Consider the following 21,652-nt stretch of genomic DNA (forward strand, 5'->3'; position numbering starts at 1 on the left):
ACCCTTTAAGTCTGATTGTTAGAAAAAGAAGACAACACAAAGCACATTAAATTATAAATTATAAATATTTGAGTCTCTAAACTTTAGCTAGATACTTTCCTTTGTCCAGTCTATAGGTCAGTGATATGCAAACTGATCTTTTCTTTAGTAGTATATATATGTACACACACACACACTACTAACCACTGTAAAGAATTTTACATCAAATCTCAACAACCTTTTGGCTGTCCTGGACTCACTTTGTAGACCAGGCTGTCCTCCAACTCACAGCGATCAGTCTGCATCTCTCCTTGAGTGCTGAGATTAAAGGTGTGTGCCATGATGCCTGGCTGAAATCACATTTCTAACCATAACACAATCTATAGATGTCTCAGTCATTTGGATTCATCTTTCACCACCCATATTCAAACAATCTTTGCGTGTCAGAATTGTAGTCTCCAAAAACAAAAATAAAACAAAAGAATGAAAGAAACAATATCTCCTCTTAAAATGAGGCAAGAATTATTTATCAAAAATCAACTGTCCATACATATGTGGGTTTCTGTCTGGGTCTTCAATTCAATTCCACTGATCAACCAGCCTATTTCTATTCCAGTACCATGCTGTTTTTATTACTGTTGCTCTATATAGTATAGCTTGAGATCTGGGATGAAGATTCCTCTGGTAGATCTTTTATTGTACAGGATTTTTTGGCTATTATGGTTTTTTTTTTGTTTTTCCATATTAGCGTGAGAATTGATCTTTCAAAGTCTGTGAAGAATTGAGTAGATATTTGGATAGGAATTGCATTGAATCTGTACATTGCTTTTGGTAACACCATTTTTACTGTGTTGATCCTCCCAATCCATAAGCATGGGACATCTTTCCATCTTCTGATATCTTCTTCAATTTCTTTCTTCAGAGACACCAAGATACTTTATGTTATTTGTGGCTATTGTTTCACTAATTTCTTTTTCAGCACATTCTTCATTTGTATACAGGAGAGCTACTGATTTGTTTATATTAATGTTGTATTTGGACACTTTGCTGAAGGTGTTTATCAGTTGTAGGAGTTATCTGTGGAATTGGGGGGGTCACTTATGTACACTATCCTATCATCTGCAAATAGGGATACTTTGACTTCTTCCTTTCCAGTGTCACTCCTATGGATCTCCTTTTGCAATAGAAAAAAGATAGCACCTTCAACAAATGGTGTTGGTCTAACTGGATGTCTACATATAGAAAAATGCAAATAGATCTATATTTATGACATTGTACAACACTAAAGTCCAAGTGGATAAGGACCTTAACATAAAACATGACACACTAAATCTGTTAGGATAAAAACTGAAACAGAACCTTGAGCTCATTGGCACAGGAGACAACTTCCTGAACAGCACACCAATACCTCAGACTCTAAGATCAACAATTAATAAATGGGACCTTATGAAAGCGAAAAGCTTCTGTAAAGCAAAGAATACTGTCCACAGAACAAAGGGACAGCCTACAGACTGGGAAAAGAGCTTCACAAACACTACATTTGACAAAAGGTTAGTATCCAAAATATATAAAGACTTGGAAATTAAACACTAACAAACCAAGTTATCCAATTGAAAAATAGGGTGCAGAACTAAACAGAATTATCAACAGGAAACATCAAATGACCAAGAAACACTTAAAGAAATATTCTACATCCTTAGTTATCAGGGAAATGCAAATCCAAACAGCTCTGAGATTCCATGTTACAACTACCAGAATGGCTAAGATAAAAAACCCAGGTGACAGCACATGCTGGTGAGGATGTAGAGAAAGGGGAACACTCCTCCATTGCTGGTGGAAGTACAAACTTGTACAACCACTTTGGAAATCAATCTGGTGCTTTCTCAGAAAATTAGGGATAATGCTACTGCAAGGCCCAGCTGTACCACTCCTGGGAATTTACCCAAAAGATACAACAAGGACATTTGCTCAGCTATGTTCATAGCAGCCTTTTATGGAGTAGCCAGAATCTGGAAACAACCTAGATGCCACTCAACCAAAGAATGGATAAAGAAACTGTGGTACATTTACACAATGGGATACTACTCAGCTATTAAAAACAAGGACATCTTGAAATTTGAAGGCAAATGGATGAAACTGGAAAAGATCATCCTGAGTGAGGTAACTCAAACCCAAAAAGACACTCATGGTATATACTCACTTATAAGTGGATATTAGCTCAACATAGATGTCCTCTGAGAGACTCTACTCAGTGGGGTATTGGGGCAGATGTTGGGACCACTGCTGGTGATCTCAATTTGATCACCTCCCCTTAGTGGGGAGACTATGTGGGTATACAGAGGAAGGGGATGCAGGCCATCTGGATCAAACCTGATAAGATGTGGCAAGACAGTGGGAAGAGGGCCCCCTGTCAGATGTCTAGGGGAGGAGAATATGGCAGACAAGGAAAGGAGGGTCGGAATGGGAAGATGCAAGCGAAAGGATAACAATCAGGATAGAATACATATAATTATAACAAATAAATAAATAAATAAGAAAGACAATAATGACTTTGCTAGTTGTGCAACTTTGGATATTTCCTTTGTGCCTTCTGGACCTAAAGGTTCCCAATTGAAAACTGATGGCTTCAGTTTAAATAGTCTATTTGATCTTGTGCAGTTCTTCTGTCTTTGATCCCATAAGTCTTTTCATGAGCTAGATTTTAGCTGTGGGTATAGATGACAGAAGGACAACACAAGAGTTACTTTCATTGGATCTTTCCTTCATCTTCTAATTATATTCTCATGTTCCATTTGTCATGACATGAATTTATATGTCTTCAAACTAGGCAAACTCTTCCATTTTCTGGCAATAAATAATAAAATATTTTATTATGAACTAAGAAATACAGAAAACTCTGAATCCATCCTATTTCTGAAGACAACAAAAGATCTTTGTCTAATGTCGTAGTGAGCATCATCCATGTCACCTATCTATTATCCTCAAAGTAGCCTCCAGGGACATCTGCCCATCCAGAAGGACTACTTTATAACTGTACATTTATCATTTTGGTATAACCATGATAATAAAGGACATAATGGGTTTCAGTTTCATTATTGTCTAAATTCACTACAGTTTCTATGTTAACTTAACATGAAGTAAAGCATACAGGAAACACTCCGTTTTTATTACAAGAGTCAATGAGCATTCTTGGTAGTATAGTTAATGGCTTCTCAGAGAATTCTAGGTCTTAACCCATAAATATTGTGGTATATTACCTCATATGGCAAAGGGAACTTTGAAGACATAAATGTTACTATCAGGATACAGGGGAAGTTACCCTTGATGTTTTCGATAGAACCTCAATAATATCACAAATATAGGAGAGAGCCATAAAGAAGTATTGCCACAGAGAATAGGAGTATACAGTCTTACAAAGGAGACACTGAAGGAAGAAATACAAACACAAATTCAAAGATGGTAACTACCACCCATATGTAAGAAGAAATAGATTTATTTATTGGGACTTTGGGATTTATTCAGAAAACAAAACAAATCAAAACAGCTATGCTCTTGCCTTGATTTTAGTTGCAAGAGACTCATTCTAGACTTTGAACATCCAGAATAATGAAAGAACAAATGTGTGTTGTCTAACATTTTAAAGTCGAACTTCATAGGAATCTGGCATCTCGTTTCAGTGCTACAACAGCCTTGTGAAATATTATCATGTAGATTTCAAAACTAAGGAAATTCAGACTCTGACAGATCAGAACTAATTAGTGGGAGAGCCTGAAATGGAAGTCAGGTATGTGACTTCACAATCTATTTTCTTTCCATTACAGTATCTAGCAAAAATAACTGAGAAAGAGATCTTACATTCATCTGAAGCCTGCACTAAAATTTTTACAGGAAATTTTTATTTTATTCCTCCCCCAAATCTAAAAGAAACTGAAATTTACATTAAATTCTTCTTTTATTATCCTTGTAGAGAGGGAGAGTTCTTTGGTCAAGGGTGTAATGTGGCCCCTGTAGATGAACCACATTAGTGGCACACATCCAAGAGTGTATGGACAGTACAAATTGGACTTGATAGGTTTTGAATATAGAAGATACGTAGGTAGGGAAGGAGAGTGGATCCAGGAGGATCTGTGTATGATCTAAAGCATAGCATAAAACTCTCAATGACCTTATAAGAATTACAAAAGTAAATAAATAAATGAACAAATAAACCAATAAATAAATATCTTATTTAATAGTTGTATGCAAGCAGTGGTGGCACATACCTGTACTCACAGCTCTTGGGAAGCAGAGAAGGCAGATCTCTGTGAGTTCAAGGCCAGCCTGGTCTACAGGATGAATTACAGGACAGCCAAAGCAACACAAAGAGGAAACCCTATCTCAAAACAACAACAACAAAAGAATCATGTGCTAATGGATAAATAAATTTATTCTCTGTGAATTATATTTCCTTTCTAAATAATTTGTTGCTGCTTGAACCCAAACTCAGACCTAAACATATGCTCTTACTCTACAACTCAGGCATAACCCAGCCTGACTCAGTTTTATTATCTGTACAATGAAGGTGAAAAATATTAGCATAGGCTTCCTACATATATTTTTATGACTTCTTTATTTGATTTATTTAATTTTATTAGATAATAAAAATGAATAATTAAACACATTTTTACCATTTTTATTATGTTTCTTTTGTAATATATACATTTATATTATTACACATAAAAATTTCATACAGCAGAACGAACCATGAAACAATCAGGAATCATATAAATGTTACATTTGCTGTGATTTGACTATTCACATTTGGTAGATTTGAAATAAACATCTTTCCTATTATGTTGAGTCTAAAATTCTGAATGAAAATCAGTATAAGGGATTTTTTATTTTCAATAGCATGTAACATCACTTGGAGCACTGTGACATACTATAAAAATAACTGTGGTAATATATTCTCTCCAGAATTGTGGCTGAAGAATTCTCAAGGATTAGCCTTCTCTGCTAATTAATTAGGTGGTCTTCACCTCACTCTGTGATTATAAGCTAGAAAGCATTCAAACATTGATATTTCATGAGCTGAGGCTCTCTGGGCCTCAAGCATACAATTTTCCATAAGTATAAAAATGAGGCCTTTGAAAATAATGAGCTCTGTCATTACATGATTGCATGAGAAGTCTAGTGGCCAAAAAGAACCGTGACTCTATTTACGTAGCCACTCTATTCCCTACAAACAAGCACAATTGTCTTCAGACACGGTGGGTTGGAGTAACATAGATTAATGGAAATTTAAGGAAACCAAACCATTCCATGCCACAAAGCAGTTTATCTGTGGATGAGAATATGTTTCTTCTAAAGCTTCTTAATTAACTGTTTCTGCTTCCTACAAAAACGCAGGTCATTAAAGTGGCTTTTGGAAACTGTAAAGGTTCTGAAATTTAAAAAGCAATGTGCACAGTGGCACTCAAAATTATATTAACCTTAGAACTGCTTGGAGACGGATGGAGCTATTCATGAATGTCAGGCTTCTCCATTAGCATGACAGAAAATTGATAGGACAGAGGTAATTAGCTAGTTAAAATGACTTATCTGTGAACTAAAGTTTCTCAGAAAAACCTACTTCTTTTGGCAAGAGCAGAGAACACAGTCCTCTGCCAGCCAGGGCCTGGCTGTGCACCTCAAAGAAGAGGTATATGGGTAGACAAGTGTCTCTGTAGCATGATCTCAAAGGGAAAAAAAAAACAAACTTGTTCTCACTAGGGCCAAGCCACATATTGCTGCTATTTACCTTTACCACAAAAGAACCTCTGAGACCAATAGCTAATTGACCAGCAATAGTTTCTTTAAAACTTTGCATTCTACACACTTCGTCGAATGCTATGAATACAGTGATACCTCATAGGTAGATCAATACTTTACTTTTTTTTTTTCACAAAATGTGAGAATTTTTTTGTGCTTGAAAAGAAAAAAAAACTTAAGTGACCAGTGTGGGGTTAAATAACAGGCTACAAGTGACTGAAAATAGAATAGGTATTACCAGGGGATGGAAGAAGGCAAACGGGATAGTGAATGTGAAGGGAAGGTTGGAAGGGAAGCAAGAACAAAATATAGGAAAACGTTGATAAAATACATGGTTTTGTATGCTAGCTTTAAATTCTGATACATAAAAAGCTTTTCTTTGCCACTTTCTTAAATCTACACAATACTTTGCTATGTGATGGTTGAGAAAACGAAGTGCCAAACACTGAATCTTGAGATTTATACATTTGAACAATGAAACAGAAATCTGAAAAATAATTTATATTTAAAAAGATGTCTGAAAGCATTTTGTGAAGTTGTCAAAATAATTCTACCCCTCCCCACTCTGTCCCCGAGGCTGTTGGCAAGTGGGCATTTGGTCTGTGTTCCTCCCACTTGCTTATCCTGATATGGCCACCAAACCTCCTCCTCAAACATGGTTGCTATGGAACTGAGATTCACTACTCTGACCAAGTGGGCACATTTCACTTTGCTGTTAGTTTATTCAGCTTCTCTCCCATGGGGAAAACACAAATGCAAAATCTGGGGATAAAAATTCTCTTTTAAACTATGGGTTTGAGAATATACAACTGGCTCAGTAGCTAAAAGCACTTGCTGCACTTGCATAGGACTGGTGTTCAGTTCCCAGAAACTATTGTCAAATGACTCAGAACCCACTTGAACTCCAGTTCCAGGGAATCCAGTGTGATCTTCAAGACACCACGGTACAAGACACACACATAGTTCATATACCTACCTGCATGCACCCGTACATGCACATGAAATATAGATAAATCTATTTTAAAGGGTTCTGCCTCTAATTCTGTTAAAGTGAGCCCATTTCAGTTTCCACAATACCTCCTATTCCCCAATTCTGATGCTGTTGTGTTCTCTATATTATCATACATGCCCAAAAGGTCTGTATGTCCTGACCAGGAAGGGTACCAAAGTGGCTTAAGTGAGGAGATAGCCTTTGAACTGGACCTTGAGAGATAGACAAGAGTTTCCCAGGCAAAGATAAGGAAAGAAACATTCTAAAAATTTAGAAGTCTGTATAAAATACTGATCAGTGGTTATTGGAATATGAACATTAATTGAAAATGGTGATTTGTACTCAAAAGTGTCTGGAATACAAACCAGAAATTTACATTTTAGCAATTGACCATCTTAGTCACCCACTAGTGGTTTTGACACTTAGAGAAACAAATAGATCCACAAAATGTTTCAGTGAATCGGATAGAATGTATTCATTTGTAGAAATACAGAGAGGAATCTTGCTGAGGATCTGTGGTGAGACTTAGGGACTATATAAAATCACTGTCACAAGGATACACTGAGATATAATTCTGATTCTTTAGCAACGTGGAGTGATAACATGCTAAATGGCTTCTGCCTGTGAAGGAATTAAGTCCTTGTTTATTCTTCTTTCTAGATTAAAAAAAAGAACCTGCAAAATTCCTCAAGTATGTAATGTGCACTACTATTTTGCAAACCATAAAACAGAAAAAAATTTCCTCTGTACACCTAAACACCATTCTGTCAAAATGTTATTCCACCACATGTTTTAAGCTGACACTTCATGGGGTTTGGCCTCAGCGTTTTTGATGCCTGAAAATTTTCATATATAGTGGAAATGTACTTAAACATAAGGAACTGAGAGTAGCGTGAATGGTATATCAGCAAGCCTAGAAACCTAATGACTAACCTATTAAATCAAGGCAGAAAACTCGTGAACCTAGGATTTTGTGCTGAATCCCTAAATGATCTAGATAGCTGCTGTCCATCCTTTAAAAGACTCTGTTTTACCGAGCTATCACTGAACAAACACAACTGATTCTGGAATAAGAATATGATTTGGTCTACCAAAAAAAAAATTCTGGTACACACAAAGCATAAAGATGTAGAGCACATGATTTAATAAGAATGTATTAGGTCTGTAATGAATTGTGTAGGTAGTTTGATAGGGATTGCATTGAATCTATAGATTGCTTTTGGTAAGACAGCCATTTTTACTATGTTGATCCTTCTGATCTACAAGCATAGTACATCTTCCCACCTTCTGATATCTTCTTCAATTTCTTTCTTCAAAGGCTTGAAATTTTTGTCATATAAGTCTTTCACTTGCTTGGTTAGAGTGACACCAAGATACTTTATATTATTTGTGACTATTGTGAAGGATGTAGTTTCCCTAATTTCTTTCTCAGACTATTTGTCACTTGTATACTGATTTTTTTTTAATTAATCTTCTATCTGGCCACTTCACTGAAGGTGCAAACTGCAGCTAATAAAAATGCAGTATTGTCAGTATTGTATAGCCCAGTCCTTATGGATACACCTACAACACAACTCCTGCACCTAAGGCTCAAAGATCATACCAGTATAGGGTATGCAGAGATTTAAAAAGTCAAAGGAACAGAAAATTTGCCACTACACTATCTCCTAGAAATTTCAGAGAAGCTACATCTGTGAAGTCTTTAAGCATGACCTGAACAATGATTACATCAATAGACATTCTAATATTGAAGGTACAAAGATCATGAGGCTTCAAACCTAGACAAAGAACTAAAGACACCTAAAGTAAGCTGAGAGCAAGGAAAGTCATCTTCCCCAGGGGTGAACACACAATTGTTTTTCCCTGGTATCCAACTCCAAATAGTCAACCCTGAAAACACATACATATAAGAAGCAGTATATCAATTAATCAGGCTACATTTGTATATTTAGAAACAAATATGTATACATTATGTATATGCTTGTGTATGCATGTGTCTATGTGTATAACAACAATTATTTAAAAAGAAGCCATGAATTTTACAAAGAAAAATAGATTACATTAAAAGGTTTTGAAGAAAGAAGGGGAAGGAGGAAATGATATAATTTTATTATAATCTCAAAAATATATAATTAAAATTTTGGAGACTGTATTTACTTATTTTATAAAAATAAAAATTTTAATAATCTAAAGAAAGAATATAACAAATCTAACAAATCTAAATACCAAATTGAGGTAGATAAATGCACTACTGGTCCTGGAGTCAAACTAAGGTACAAATTCTAACTCAGACTCATTTTATATCATTAGGCAAATTATCTGAATCCTCTCAGCCTTCCTTTGCCTTTCCACAAAATAGGTATAAAAATACCTCCATATGCTATTCAAAGGATTAAACTGATCTGGAATATGCAAAGTTGTTAGTGTACTATTTGACATATTTTGCATTCATTAGATGAAAACAATTATGCTTTTACTTTTCTCATTTAACTGGTTAAAAAATCATAACTAATGCATACTTTTATAGCCATGGGCTAAGTTGGAAATAGCTGAGATATTTAGACAACAAAAGAAACATAGTAAAAGATAACAAGATGATAATGGCTGAATGTGACATGATAATGGAAAATATAAGTGTTGATAGAGTTTCTTCATTTCCCTAACCTATGTAATGATTTTAATGTTTCAAATACTGTAGCATATCTAAATGGAGAGGCAGGCCGATTATTGTGCGTTTGGAGCCATCTTGGTCTATGTAGCCAGATCCAGGCAAGTGAGGAATACATCCTAAAATTCTGTCTCATAATGAATAGGGTTAAAAAAAAACTTAATTTAGTTATAATGTTTAAAGACGGGACCTTTGAAGATGTGGTTGGGAATGTATAAAGACATTAAGGCAAGGGCCCAGTGATTGAGCCCTAGTGGGTTTATAAGAACGGGGGAAAAAAGACAAACATGCATATATGCATCCACACCTTCTCTTAAGCTACACAGTGTTCTTACACCTTAGCACTCTACCAGCAAGAAGGCAGTTGCCACAAGAAAACTTCAGATCTTATTCCTCCAGAAACATGAGCCCAAATTGAACCTTACTTATTTATAAAGTAGCCTATCTCGGCCACTTCATTATTATAATTCCACATTCATCAACATACATGGTTAACAAGAACTTTTAATGACCCCTTGCCACACAGAATGTTGACAACTGTTTCTTTCATCTAGACATTGACTCAAAAAGGACTTTGGTCTGAAGTCTAGCAAAACATTATGTTGCCTTTGGATCTCCTCCCTTTGTAAGAGTATCGTGAGGTAGATTGTGTGTGTGTGTGTGTGTGTGTGTGTGTGTGTGTGTATGCGCGCGCTAACAATATTTTCATTGTAGTACTTTATTCAACTCTAAAACCACAACCAGCTAAAATAACAATTACTTTATTTGGCTTAATGTAAAGGAAACTAATGAGTACAACTAATGTAATTAGAGAAAATAAATCACCAGTTTGGGGAGGAGTGCTGGCTCAGCAGGGCACTGTTCAATTCAAGGTGTGGGATCCAAATTGCAGCTGCCATTATTACTAGAAGGAAAGCCATAGGGAAGAAGAAGGTAGTTACCCCAATGGAGTAGTTCTAGAGCCTCAGTTGTACCCAGCAACAATCTTGCCCTGGTCTACACCTTTTCAGAGCATGGCTTTTTAACTCTGAGGGGAGACTTCTACAAAAGATATCAGATTTACATTAGGGAAAGCAGAAGACCACATAAAGAACCCCAGAGTCAGATACACTTTTGAGCTCTTTGATTACTAACTGTGAGCTCAACCAAATTATTTAACTTCCATGAGATCATTCTTTGTCTCGTGAAAATGAATGTCAAGTTGACAACTAGCCAGTATCATTTGTTATTATACAAAGACTAATGAGATCATTACAGTAGCCTCCCCAGCCCCATCCACAGAGGATAAATTGTAAGTCATCCAGTGGATGCCTGACACTAGACAATAATGAACTTTTTATGTGTTATTTTACTATATATATTCCTATGTGTTATTTTACTATACATATTCCTATGATAAGCTCTAGATTATATATTAGGCATAGTAAGAGATTAACTAGTCTAAAATAAGACAAATATAACTACTTACTGTAACAAAAGCTATATGAAAGTATGTACTCCCCATCTTTCATTTTCATGTTCTCTCCCCCTCCTCTCTCTCTCTCTCTCTCTCTCTCTCTCTCTCTCTCTCTCTCTCTCTCTCTCATTTCTTTTTCTTCAGCTTTCTCTTTACTGACACATGTTGGATATGTATACACAATGTGCTGTATAACAGGATGATTCACATTCCAGGTGAGACAATATTGGATTTCATCATGCTACACTAAAGGCAATTTAAAATTTAAAGGTTATTCATTTCTCAACATTGTTAAACTGCAGTTTACTAAGAGTAACTGAAATGCTAGAAAGTGAAATCAGTTGCTCTTTTGTTATAGGGATATAAGGCAGCATTTTGTACATCTGTAGAAAGAATTCTACCACTGAGCTATATACCCTAAGTTCTTTTCCATTTTTACCATAAGTAAAACCATGGATTTTTAAGGAGAAACAAACACAGTCTTATAAACTTAACTCTAACAAGATTGAAACATTCTCTTTAAAACTCAGTAAACTAAAGACTTTCAAGAATATTCTGCACATATTATCTAATATATGCCATATGTTAAGTAAAAAGTACATAATAATCTAGCCAAATTATAAGTAACAGTTTATAAAGGGCTCTAGCAGGCCCAAGCATGGCAAACTTGCCTGTTGACCCCTGTCCCTCTTCCTCTTCCTAAAACCCCTTAGATTTCATTCTTAAAGTTAGCCTCCAAGGTCCATTCCCTTATTTAGCCACTGGCTCATTCCTAAGACAAAGCATCGAGGTCCAAAATCAAAATTCATTATTCAGCTAACAGGGTAATTGGCTAAATTGGTAATCAGGATTTACCAACTCATCCTAGTACAGATTTCCCCTTTCCTCCTTAAAAACCAGCTCCTACAAAAACACATGCTTGCTTGCTTGCTTGCTTGCTGGTTGCTGCAGCTACTGCTACTGCTGCTGCCTTTGCAACACTCCCATGCCTGCTTGCTTCTCTGAAGTAATCTACTTTGTGCTGAAAATTTGATGTCTGGGTATGTCCTTTACTGATTCTGAGGTGGGGTCTGACCTCCCTTACACTTTGGAAGGATGTGTGTGTGTGTGTGTGTGTGTGTGTGTGTGTGTGTGTGTGTGTAAGAGATTAGAGAAGTTGTTAACCAATATTCTATAACTACTATGATGATACATCTGACTATTGTAGTGGTTTTGTAAAATTTGGAGAAATAGATTCTATATGCATTTTGGTAGAAAATTTATCAAAACTTATTGGGGTTCTGTATGTGGAATAAAGCTGAACAGTGATATCATTCACAATGATGGGATGCATAGAATGAAAAACAAAAGAAATGAGATTGTGGCAGGGATGTGTATGTGTGTGTGTGTATGATGTAGAACAGCTTGAGAGGTGTTATTTCAGTGAAGTACATTGGTATATATTGGCTATGATGAGTGAGCTTAATGGATATCTGCTGGATGAAAAGATAATTTGTTGTTTTGGTAGTCATTGACATATAAACTTATTTAAAGACATGATAGTAGATAATTTTACTAAAGAGAGAACATATCATTAGGGAAAAGAGGGCCAGGGATAATGTATATTGAGAATATAAAACATACATATCACACAATAGGAAATTAGAAAATGGTAGCTGCTCTTACTCTTTCCAGAATTCGCATTACTAGCAATAACATGTCAAAAAAAAGTGCCACTGCATTGGAAAGAAAAGGACTAAGCTGAGTTATATGTAAGAGTTCAAAGGTGCAGTTAGTTCTGTCTGGTCCACAATATTTCTTAATGACTCAAAATTTGATTTCCAGGAATAGCAGAATATTTTACTTTCAGACCATTTACAACAGCTATGTAATGCATGTCTAAACTGGAGATAGACACTGTGAATATTGAAACATATAATAATAGTGCCTCAACAGTAGCTGGTTCAACTACTGTGGTCTGATATACTGTAAGTATTATCTTATTCCATCCTCACAACAACCAGCTGAATCCCAATTATGGATGAAGCAGAAACTCAACGGGATTAAATACACAGCATATATCACAGAGCTAGTAAGTAATAGAGATACATGCAAATGAGACAATCAGAACACAGAATTAATAATTTTTCCATTATGGTACCTTATTCTAAAGCGATATAAGGAGATAAATTGATCCATCAAATCTCAACTAAAATGTCTTAAAGCCATATTACAAATAATAATAATAATAACAATAATAATAATAATGTCTAAAATTTATTGAGACATTTTGTTTCATGTACTAAACAATGTTCATGTGTTTTACAAGTATTAACCCAATATATCCACATGGCAGCCAACTTGAGGACACCAGCATCCTTGTCATTTTACCAATAAGGATGCTGAAACATGCAAAAAAGTTACATAACTTGTTTAAGACTCATGAAGCTCAGATTCAGGGACCAAAATAAGAAAAACATTGAGAAATCACAAAAACCTTTTATGGAGCTAGTGAGATTTTAACAAGGTCTTAAAGAACAGTAAAATTAGGAGAAGCTAGGAAGAAGATACTACACATGAGGAAAAAGTGCACAAACACCATTAATTATCATTGACAGGTTCTCCAACGAAGAGGTGGAAAGAAGGGGGAAAATGAGAAAGCTCCTTCAGCAGCCCCCATGAAAAGCTGTCCTAAGTGAACTGGAGAGTACCACAAAAAAGAACACAAAAGTAAAGAGGAAATGATGTTAGCTATTATTCAGGATGGATAGATTGTAAGACATTGATGTTAGTCTTAGAACTGTTACTTGTTTGGCCTCAGTTCACATGTGTTTGTGCCTAAAGAACAGAGTTCATCCTCTAAATGTTAGGCCCTCCAGTCTCTGCTAGTTTTCTTCTATTTTGTTATTTTGCTTCTCTATTTCATGTCTGATAGCTCAAAAACAATAAAGCAGCAACATAGCTGAAAGGGGCAAAGTGTTGACGATAAAAGGATACGAAAAAGCTAAAAATAAACTTGATGTACTAAAACTACAAAACAAAACAGGGAGTAGTTCCATCAAGCTGGAATGTGGCTGCCTCTAGTGAGATCTTTTCATAACACTGGAATTTTATTGCCTAGATTTTTACCTTTCTCTATCAATTACCAGGGATTCAGCTATATAAAATGTTCCACCAAGATAAGGAATTATCCAATGAAATTCAGTTGTGCCCCCACCAAACTTTACTGTATGTAAGAAGACCTGAATTAAATATCAGGTAATCATTCAAGCGCTTAAAGCCTCATTTCAAATAGTGGAATTGTAGACACAAGAATAAGCATGAAAGATCATTCTGGAAAGAAGTTCCTTTCGGTCTTACAGTTTCTACCACATACAGTGGTGACAGGATGGTCACAACCTTATTTAATTCTTTCTTCATAATTTTAGTTTTAATTCTTAAAATAAAATTCATTTAGTTTCTTATTCCCAGTATTTACATATAAATTATAGAATAATTGAAAAGCAAATATATAATCATATACAGACACACATATAAAAGGATCTCATTTTTTTTTGCACTTTCCATATATTATACTTTTACACATCTAAGATGTATGACAATACTGCAATGAACAAGTTTGTATCTGGATGCCATTTTTCCAACAGCTCATATCATTAGCACTTGCTAGCAAGAAGTATGTTAAAATATGTTAAATATTAATTATTCTTTTATCCATGACAATTTGCTACCAATACATTAAAATAACTCTAGTAGTGAAACAAAATGCAAGTTAAAAAGAATATACTGTGGTGGGACAACCAAACAGCTTTGTGCTTGGAACTTTCTCTCAGCCTGGTCCTCACTGGTCTGCCCCATTTGGGTCACAGACAGAAAATCAACAGAGGTGATGAGGACACTGTCCACAAGCCATATTGTCCACCATATTGAGGAAGACTGAGGAGTACCCAAGCAGATTTTGGCTTGGAGCTCTCTTAGTCTGCTCCTCTCTAGCCTGACCCAACTGTGACACAGACAGGGAACCTTGCAGAGCTGAGCTAAGCACATGCTCCAACACCCATTTTCTGCCATCCTGAGGAGGCCTCTGGGGAGTCCTAGAAAGCATCCTTTGGCTTGGAGCTCTCTTTGCCTGCTCCCAACTTGCCTGGCCCACCTGGGACACAGAGAGTGATATCATCAGAGGATCCTTTAGGCCTCTAAGGAATTACAGAAAAATACAATCAAACAGGAGAAAGAAATGAAATATGTGAATAAAACTATTCAAGACCTAAAATGGAATAAGGAGTAACAAAGTAAAAACAATTTGAGGCAATCCTGGAGTTAGAAAACCTATGAAAGAGAACAGCAACTACAGACACAAGCAACACCAACCTATTACAAGAGATAGAAGAGAGAATCTGAAGTATAGGAGATACTGTTGAAGTAATCACTATATCAGTCAAAGAAAATGTTAAAAATAAAAAGTTTCTAACACAAAACTTCCAAGAAATCTTGGACAGTATAAAAAGACCAAACCTAAGAATAATAGGGGAGGACATCTTATTGGGACTCTAGATGAGAGAAGCATGGGAGAATGGCAAAGTTGAAGGACCCAGAGGGTCCTAGAAACCTACAAGAAGAACATTATGATGGGCAGATCTGGGCCCAGAGGTCCTGCTCAAACTATGGCACCAGCCAAGGACAATACATGCAGTAAACTTAGAATCCCCTACCCAGATCTAGCCAATGGACAGGACATTCTCCACAGTTGAGTGGAGAGTGGGGTCTGACTTTCACATGTACTCTGGTACCCCATATTTGACCACGTCCCCTGGATGGGGAGGCCTGGTGGCACTCAGAGGAAGGATAGCCGGCTACCAAGAAGAGACTTGATACCTTATGAGCATATACAGGGGGAGGAGGTCCTCCTCAGTCACAGTAATAGGGGAGGGAAGTAAGGGGAAAATTGGAGAGAGGGAGGAATGGGAGGATACAAGAGATGGGATAACCATTGAGATGTAATATGAATAAATTAATAAAATATTTTTAAAAGAATAATAAGAATAGAAGGAGAATACTCCAAGTTCTACTGCCCAGAAAACATTTTCAACAAAAATGACAGAAGAAAACTTCCCCAGCCTAAGGAAAGAGATGCCTATAAATATAAAAGAAGCTTACAGAGTTCCAAGTAGATTGGACCAGAAAAGAAAATCCTCCCACCCTATGATATTCAAAACACTAAAAATCAGAACATAGAAAGAATATTAGAAGCTGCAAAAGAAAAAGGCCACAAAATTTGAATATCTAAATAAAATGGACAATTTTCTTGATAAGTACCACTTACCAAAATTGAATCAAGATCAAGTAAACAAATTAAGCAGTCCTGTATCTCCTAAGGAAAGAGAAGCAGTCATCAAAAAATCTCCAAACCAAAAATAGCCCAGGGCCATATGGATTCAGTGCAGAATTTTACCAGACCCTCAAAAAAGAGCTAATACAAATTCTATTTAAACTATTCCACAATATAGAAACAGAAGGAATATTACCAAACTCATTCTATAAGGCCACAGTCATCTTGATATAAAAATCCCACAAAGACTCAAAATTGAAAGAGAATTTCACACCAATTTCTTTTTTGAACATTGATGCAAAAATACTCGCAAACCGAATTCAAGAACACATCAAAAATATCACTCACTATGACCAAGTAGGCTTCATCCCAGGAATGCAGAGATGGTTCAATATACAGAAATTCATCAATGTAATACACCATATAAACAAACTGAAATAAAACACATCATCTCCTTAGATGCTAAAAAACATTTGACAAAATCCAACACCCATTTGTGTTAAAAATCTTGGAGAGATTGGGGATACAAGGATCGTACCTAATCACAGTAAAGGCAATATACAGCAATCCTCTAGGCAACATCAAACAAAATAGAGAGAAAAATACATCAATTCCACTGAAAGCAGGGGCATGACAAGGCTCTCCACTCTCTCTAATCTCTATAATATAGTACTTGAATGCCCAGCTAGAGCAATAAGACAACTAAACGAGATCAAAGGGTATAAATAGAAAGGAAGAAGTCAAGGTATAAATATACACAGATGATGTGATAGTATGCATAAGTGACTCAAAAAATCTACCAAAAAAACTGCTAAACTGATAAATACCTTCAGCAAAGTGATGGATACAAAGTACTCTAAAACAAACAAACAAACAAAAATCACTGTAGCCCTACTTTATACAAAAGTCAAACAGGCTGAAATTAGGGGAAAACACCCTTCATAATAGCCACAAAAAGACATGAAGTGTTTTGGTGTAACTATAACCAAGCAAGTGAATGACATATTTTTTTTTTAAACCTTCATGTCTCTAAAGAAAGAAATTGAAGGAGACATCAGAAGACAGAAGATTTCCCACATTCATGGATTAGTAGGCTTAACATAGTAAAAATGGCCACCATTCTTAAAGCAATCTATAGATTAAATGCAATTCCCATAAAAATTCCTACTCAGTTCTTTAAAAAAGAATAATTCTGAGTGTCATTGTGAAAAACAAAAAGTCCTGAATAGCTATGACAATATTATACAATAAAAGATCTTCTGGAGGAATGTCCGTCCTTGATCTCAAGCTGTATTCTGGGAAAACATCAATAAAAACAGCATGGTACTGGCATAGAAATAGGCCGGTTGATCAATGGAATTGAATCAAAGACCCAGAAATAAACCCACACACCTATGGACACTTGATTGATGACAAAGACACCAAATCCATACAGTGGAAAATAGTATCTTCAACAAATGATGCTAGTCTAACTGGATAGATACAGGTAGAAATAATACAAGTAGATCCATACTTATCCCTTCCAATAAACTGCAGTCCAAATGGATTAAAGATCTCAACATAAAACCAGACACACTAAATCTGTTAGAAGAAAAGTGGGGAAGAGCCTTAAACTCACTGGCACAGGGCATAACTTCTTGAATAGAACACCAACAGCTCAGGCTCTATGATCAACAATTAACAAACGGGACCTCATAAAACTGAAAAGCTTCTGTAAGGCAAAGCACACTGTTAACAGCGCAAAGAGACTGCCTACAGACTGGGAAAAGATCTTCAACAACCATGCATCTGATAAAGTGTTAATATCCAAAAAATATAAAGAACTCAAGAAATTAAACACCACCAAATCAAATAAACAAATTAAAAATGGGGTACAAAGCTAAACAGAGAATTCTCAATAGAGGAATATAGAATGTATGAAAAACACTTAAAGAAATGTTCAATCTTCTTAGTCATCAGGGAAATGAAAATCAAAACAACTCTGAGATTGCATCTTACAGTTATGTGAATGGCTAAGATCAAAAAACTCAGGTGACAGTGCATGCTGGTGAGGATCTGGAGAAAGGGGGACACTCCTCCGTTGGTGGTGGGAGTGCAAATTTGCACAACCACTTTGGAAATCACTCTAGCAATTTCTCAGAAAATGGTGGAATACTGCTACCCTAAGACCCTGCTACACCACTCGGGTATATACCCAAGAGATGATCCACCATACAACAAGGACATTTGCTCCACTATGCTCATAGCAGCTTTATTCATAATAGCCAGAATCTGGGAACAACCTAGAGGTCCCTGAACCAAAGAATGGATAAAGAAACTCTGATACATTTACACAATGGAATACTATTCAGCTATCAAAAACAAGGAAATCTTGAAATATGCAGGCAAATTGTTGGAGCTAGAAATGATCATCCTACAGGAGGTAACCAAGACCCAGGAGATACACATGGTATATACTCACTTATAAGTGGATATTGTCCCAACAGAGACATGCTCTGAGAGACTCCACCTGGTGGGGCATAAGGACAGATACTGGGACTTGCAGCTGGACTCTGGCGATCAGCTGTGAATTGTATGCAAGAATTGGTGAAAGGAAAGACATGGGGTTGGGTGAGAGTTGTCTGGAGCTCCACTTCCAAGGCTGGCTCATCTGCACCCAAGGTGGGCCTGCACAAACTGAGGCACCAATCAAGGACATTGCAGGCAGAGGACCTTGTCCCTCTGATCACATGTAGCCAATGGACAGCTCATTCTCCACATGGTGGGTAGGTGCACAGGGGAGTTCCTCTGAGAAGAGCTTGAGTGCCTTCAATTTTATCACTGTCCCTTAGGGGAGGGGTCCTGTCAAACACAGAGGAAGGGGATGAAAGCTATCCAGATGAGACGTGATTGGCTGTGATCAGACAATGGGGGAGGAGGACCCCATCTGTCAAAGGTCATAGGGAGAGGAATAAAATGGAAGAGAGGGAGGGTGGGAACAGTAAGAAAAAGAGCAGGTGGTAGGAGGGCCAGTTACAACCGAGATGTAATGTGAATAAATTAGAGTAATAATAAAGATTTTTACAAAGACAATAAATGTGATGGTCTCAGAACCAGGCATGATCTTGCACATATCTGTAATCCCAGCACCCAGGAGGTAGAAGCAGGAAAGTCAGGAGCTCAACGACAGGCAGAGCTATATCACAGAAGCCTGCCTTACACAACCAAAGAATGAAGACAGTGGTCTCAAACAGGAGTGGTGGTGCACTTCTATTATCCCAGAAATCACATGGCTGAGGCTGGGCGATTGTTTCAGCTCAGGAACTGAGATTAGCCTGGAAAGCACAGTAAGACCCTCAGGATGTTCTCTGTCTCTCCCTCCCCCTCCCTCTCTCTCCCTTCCCTCCCTCCCTCACCCCCTCCTTCCCTCTGTATCTCTCTCTCTCTCTCTCTCTCTCTCTCTCTCTCTCTCTCTCTCTCTCTCTCTCTCTCTCTCTCTCTCTCTCTCTCTCTCATTTGGGGGTAAGCAGAGTATGGCATGGAGTCCTAGCATGACTTGTTAGAATTTGTTTCAAATAACAGAGGACAACTCTCTCTATATATATATTAAGACCTTTATTTAAGTGTGCTTGCAGTTTATTGACGTTTTAAAAACAAAGTTGCAAAAAAAAAGTTCTCAAAAATCTGAACTTGACCTGATATTTAACAATTTAAACACCACTAAAGTTGTATCAAGAAAAACCAGGCCTTGGAAAGAATCATGTCTGCCATTACAAAAAAAAAGGGACATCGTTATGAAAAATAATAACCCGATGCAGCACAGAAAATGCAGATAGTTCTAGAGTATCTGGTCAACAGGGAAAAAGGAAGCACGCTTAAGGTCTCCAGATCTAATCATTGTTCTCTTCTTGTGGCTAAAATATCATTTTCATTTTTCCTGGTTGGATGACCAAACCGGCTGCTGGCAGAGATGGTTAGCCTGCATTTAGTCAGCCCCGCCCTGCTCAGCCTGGGGAGCCTGCGGATTCTCAGCTGGTGGATCTGCTGCTTTTGCCTCTTTGCCATCTTGTGGTTTAGGGATCTCCGGATGTCTGCATCTGTATGTGAAGTTGCGGCCACGCCGACCTTGAGGTGGCTGCTGACTTTTGATCCCAGAGGCTCCTTGATGTTCCTTGTCATCTTCCTTGTGGTCCTCGCTAGGCTGTCTTTGGCGAGGAGGGCCCCTGTGGGATCTTGGTGTGTAGCCCTGATTCATATTCGGTCTCACCGGTCTGCCTTGCTCTCTTACACCCTGCTTGTCAGCACCCTCCATCGCTTTTTCTTGCTCAGGGCGGCTGGAATACTGTGGTTGGCGCCCACAGTGTCTCCTCATAGTGAAATGTGCGAATCTTCGCTCAGGAAATGGCCAGCGCTGTGTGGCCTGGTCTTCAGGAGAGCGTTCTGCTCCCTCACTCTTTTCTTCACTCTGGCAGTTTTGCTGGTGAAGGCCTGGAGGACCCCTCTGATCTGCACAGCGTGTGTTCCGGTCTGCCGCGTATTTACTTCCTTGAACAGCAGTTCCACCAGGGCCTGTAACATTTGCTGCCTCCGTGCCCTTGTATCCTTCTACAATGTCAAACTCCACGGTCTCTCCATCTCCTACACTATGAAAGTACTTCCTGGGGTTGTTCTTTTTTATGGCCGTATGGTGCACAAATACGTCTTCCTTGGTGTCATTCCTTGTGATGAAACCGTATCCGTCCCTTACATTGAACCATTTTACTGTTCCCAAAACCTTGGTCTGGATGACCTTCTTCTTATCCAGGTTGGCAGGTGCCTCTGATGTGGGGCCCCCTGGGCCTCCACTCTTTGTGCCTTTCTTGTTGGAGCTGGACTTGGTGGGTGTTGCACAGAGGGCGGCAGAATAGGTCTTGGGCAGCTGCTTGGAGCTGGGCTTGGTGGCTGTTGCACTGAGGGCAGCAGTGGAGGTGGTGGGCAGCTGCCTGGATCTGGGCGGGGTGGCTGCTGCACTGGGGGCGGCAGTGGAGGTCCTGGGCAGCGGCTTGGTCTTCGCCTTTCTTCTCATGGTTGAGCTGTTGGTGAGTGGGCCAGGCAGCCTAGGCCAGGGCTCTTCCTGGTTGTGATGGTGACTCTGCTGCCATGGGCCGTGGGGCCCTCGGGGCTCTCTGGGGCCTGCTCTTGGCTCCCACGACCAATTGAACTAACTCGAGAATGACAACTAGATGTCACAACTCCGACTCTCACAGAAGAGACATCCACCAGTCTCACAGACATCAACATAAAGATCCTGGATACGGATGAAAGTTCTAAATAGAATTCAGATGAAGTTCTAGAGTCATTTCTATTCATGTCATAAACAAGGTGAGGGTGCCTGCTGTCCTTGATATAAATACTATTAGGGCTCTCCTTTGTCAGGCCGTGGTGGTGCACACCTTTAATTCCACCACTCGGGAGGCAGAGGCAGACCGACCTCTGTGAGTT

At 37.9% G+C, this 21,652-nt stretch overlaps 1 protein-coding gene across 1 annotated transcript; it reads right to left on the reverse strand.

Annotated features, from left to right (window-relative positions):
- Positions 1-19,802: 19,802 nt before the first annotated feature.
- Positions 19,803-21,452, reverse strand: LOC311601523 (Y-box-binding protein 1-like). Its single transcript, XM_084789017.1, has one exon. The coding sequence runs from the start codon at positions 21,234-21,236 to the stop codon at positions 20,157-20,159; it is 1,080 nt and encodes a 359-aa protein (XP_084645143.1). The 5' UTR covers positions 21,237-21,452; the 3' UTR covers positions 19,803-20,156.
- Between the last annotated feature and the right edge of the window lie 200 nt (positions 21,453-21,652).

Source organism: Acomys minous, assembly GCF_964271855.1.
Source record: "Acomys minous genome assembly, chromosome: 7".
NCBI lineage: Eukaryota > Metazoa > Chordata > Mammalia > Rodentia > Muridae > Acomys > Acomys minous.